General features: G+C 52.7%; 1 protein-coding gene across 1 annotated transcript in view; it reads left to right on the top strand.

Moving 5' to 3' along the window:
• LOC109939009 (SH3 and multiple ankyrin repeat domains protein 1-like) overlaps positions 1 to 794 on the top strand; it is a gene marked incomplete at both ends in the record, with an annotated part of 3,316 nt that extends 2,522 nt beyond the window's left edge. Inside the window, 2 exon segments of the mRNA XM_048594735.1 lie at positions 1 to 41; positions 44 to 794. The exon segment at positions 1 to 41 is cut by the window's left edge and continues 15 nt beyond it. Coding sequence (XP_048450692.1) covers positions 1 to 41; positions 44 to 794 — 792 coding nt within the window.
• Between the last annotated feature and the right edge of the window lie 2,177 nt (positions 795 to 2,971).

Genomic DNA, 2,971 nt, shown 5'->3' on the forward strand with positions numbered 1-2,971 from the left:
CCCCCACCCTCCACCGCCTCCACAGCCGCCGCTGTCCTCCCCGAAGCTGCCAGCCTGCCCACAGTTGACTCAACGGGTTCCAGCCTGACCTCGTACGATAGTGAGGTGGCTACGCTAACGCAGGCCCCAGCCAGGGAGAACCACCTGGAGTGCAGCGGCGATGGGGTCCCGGGTTCCGGGAGCAGCCGGGCACCTTCAGCCGAGAACCTGCTGGACAACGTGGGAGACTCGGGCATTGAGGAGGTAGACAGCCGCAGCGGGAGCGACCACCACCTGGAGACCATCAGCAGCGTGTCCACCTTCTCCAGCCTCTCGGGCCTGTCCTCCGAAGGCAACGAGCTGCTCGACACCTACATCGCCTACCTGGACGGCCACGCCTTTGCCGACAAACCTCCCTTCTCCTCTCGGGTCAGGGGTCGGCCCCCCATGATGGGGAGGGGGCCAGGCCCCTTGAGGGACCCCGCCTCCACCACCACCACCAGCGCCGTCTCCTCCATTGCCCCTCACCCTCCCCCTCAGCCAGCGGCCGCGCCCCCCTTCCTGCCCTCCGCAGCCCAGCCGGCGCCCCCCTCCGAGCCCACCTCCCACCCTCTGGAGCGCCACATGGCTCCCGCCCCTTCCATGTGGGAGGAGCCGATCCACCCCACCCAGGCCTCCAGCATGGCTTCCATGAAGGCCAGCATCATCAGCGAGCTGAGCTCCAAACTCCAGCAGATGAGCGGCACATCCTGGGCTCGTCAGGCCGACTCCGTGGGACCTCCTACAGCCTCCAAACCCATGCATCTCCGACACAGGTAACGTAGTCCGGAGGCCATTCGGCCCCCTTCGTTTCTATCATGCCATTCCTTCAGACTGCGGCAGATGTGTAACTCTGCTCCAAACACCCAGCGTTGCTCCCTTGATGCCCCTTCATTACCCGCTTAATTCGTCAAAGTATCCATCTCGGATTTCGTACTGGGAATTGAGTTACCATCTGCTGTTCATTGTGTGTGTGTTTCACATCCCAACCGTCCTTCACATAAGAATGATGTTTTTGATCATAACTGGGGGGCTCTGATTCCTCACATTCCAAGACTCCCCAACTAGTGCAAGTTTCTTTTGACAATAATTCCCATTATTCCATTCACAGCCCTCGATCACATCAGTCCTGAACTTCTGGGGAATATAGACCATGTTTATTTTCTGTCCTTTACCTCCGTAAGTGCTACCACAGGCAACTGAATTGTTTTTCCACCACCAAATGCCTGTCACAATCTTCTTGTTCTTTTTTTTTCAAAATTTGTATTTTTTTTTAAACCCAGAATTGCTATCAAATAGTTTTTCCCCAACACCAAATCACCACTACTTCTTTTCCATGTTTTTAAACCACCTGCACCAGCAGTAACTCCCCCGTGTGGCCAGTTGAGTATTTACATGTGAAAAGGAGCTCAGTGCTGAGATTTGAACATAGCTGCATATTAAACCATCACTTTAACCCATTAAACCAACCCGTAGGCCACAGTTATAGAGCCCATCCTCCTCATCCAGTCTTTGAAAAAAGTTTCCCTGCCCACTGATGTTATTACACAAAGTCCCAGAGCAGGTGGGACTTTGAACCTAGGTCTCCTGGCTCAGAGATAGGGACACAGCCACTGCAGTACAGTAATCCCATTTTGGTGTTCTTCTGGTGAATCTGTGCTTGGCTCCTTCCCAGGCCGTGATGTCTTCCCAAGCTGCAGTGTGCAGACCTGTACACCTCCCTCCAATTGTTGCTGAGCCAGGGATCTTTTCTTATTTTTAGCCCAGACTTCCAGAGACCATGTCTTGTCTCTGCCAGCACCCTATGTGCCCCACATGTGTAGCTCCCACCCCGAGTCGATCAGCCACCTCTGTGTCTCATGGTCCAAGCCTGAGATCCTCACAGCCAATGAGAACAGGCTCTTTATGGCAGGAGACGGTGCTGAGGGTCAGGCAAGGCAGTCTCAGCTAAAACACGTCTTCCAACGAACAGGAACATTGGAGCTGCTACACAACAGAAAGATCCAGAATGTCCTCCTTCTCCCATCATGGCTAGTCATGTGATGGATGGATAATGGAGGCATTGATCAGCCTCGATCAATGAGACCCAGGCAAAGTGAGGAAACCCTCCAATGGAGGAGAACTTTGGAAACCAAAGCTCCATTCGAGGTTGGCTGTTTAGGCCAATGAGAGGTTTCTTAATCCAAAGAATGTTAGAATTAGGAGCAGAAGGAGTCTTGCCATTTGAGTCTGCTCTGCCTTTCGATATGGTCGTGGTTGATCATCTCAAATCCGGCTTCTCTCACGTTCACCAATTTCCCTTAATTCCCTTAGCACCCAAGCTCTGTCAAGCTCAGTCTGGAATATACTCAACCTCAAGCTGAGCATCCACAGCTCCCTGGGAGAGAATTTCCAGAGACGTGCAACCTCCTCATCTCAGTCCAAAATGGCTAGCCCCTCAGCTTGCGATCGTGTCCTTGATTCTCTAACGTTGGGGGAGGGAGAAGGGAATTATTTCTCAGCGTGTAGGCATTCGACAGGGATGGTATTACTCACCTCTGGAGCAGGTGAGACTTGAACCAAGGGTTTCCTGACTCTGAGATAGGGACAGTACCACTGCGACCCAGCACCCACCCTACCAAGCCCATCAAGAAGTTAATATGTTTCAAATAGGTCACCCCTCATTCTTCTAAATGTGACGGCCTGTAGAGCGGATGACACCAAAGTTGGTGGAGTTGTGGATAGTGCGGAAGGATGTTGCAGGTTACAGAGGGACATAGATAAGCTGCAGAGCTGGGCTGAGAGGTGGCAAATGGAGTTTAATGCGGAAAAGTGTGAGGTGATTCACTTTGGAAGGAGTAACAGGAATACAGAGTACTGGGCTAATGGTAAGATTCTTGGTAGTGTGGATGAGCAGAAAGATCTCGGTGTCCATGTGCATAGATCACTGAAAGTTGCCACCCAGGTTGATAGC

The sequence above is a fragment of the Rhincodon typus genome, unplaced genomic scaffold (genome assembly GCF_021869965.1).
Source record: "Rhincodon typus isolate 14 unplaced genomic scaffold, sRhiTyp1.1 hic_rhity00013949, whole genome shotgun sequence".
Classification (NCBI taxonomy): domain Eukaryota; kingdom Metazoa; phylum Chordata; class Chondrichthyes; order Orectolobiformes; family Rhincodontidae; genus Rhincodon; species Rhincodon typus.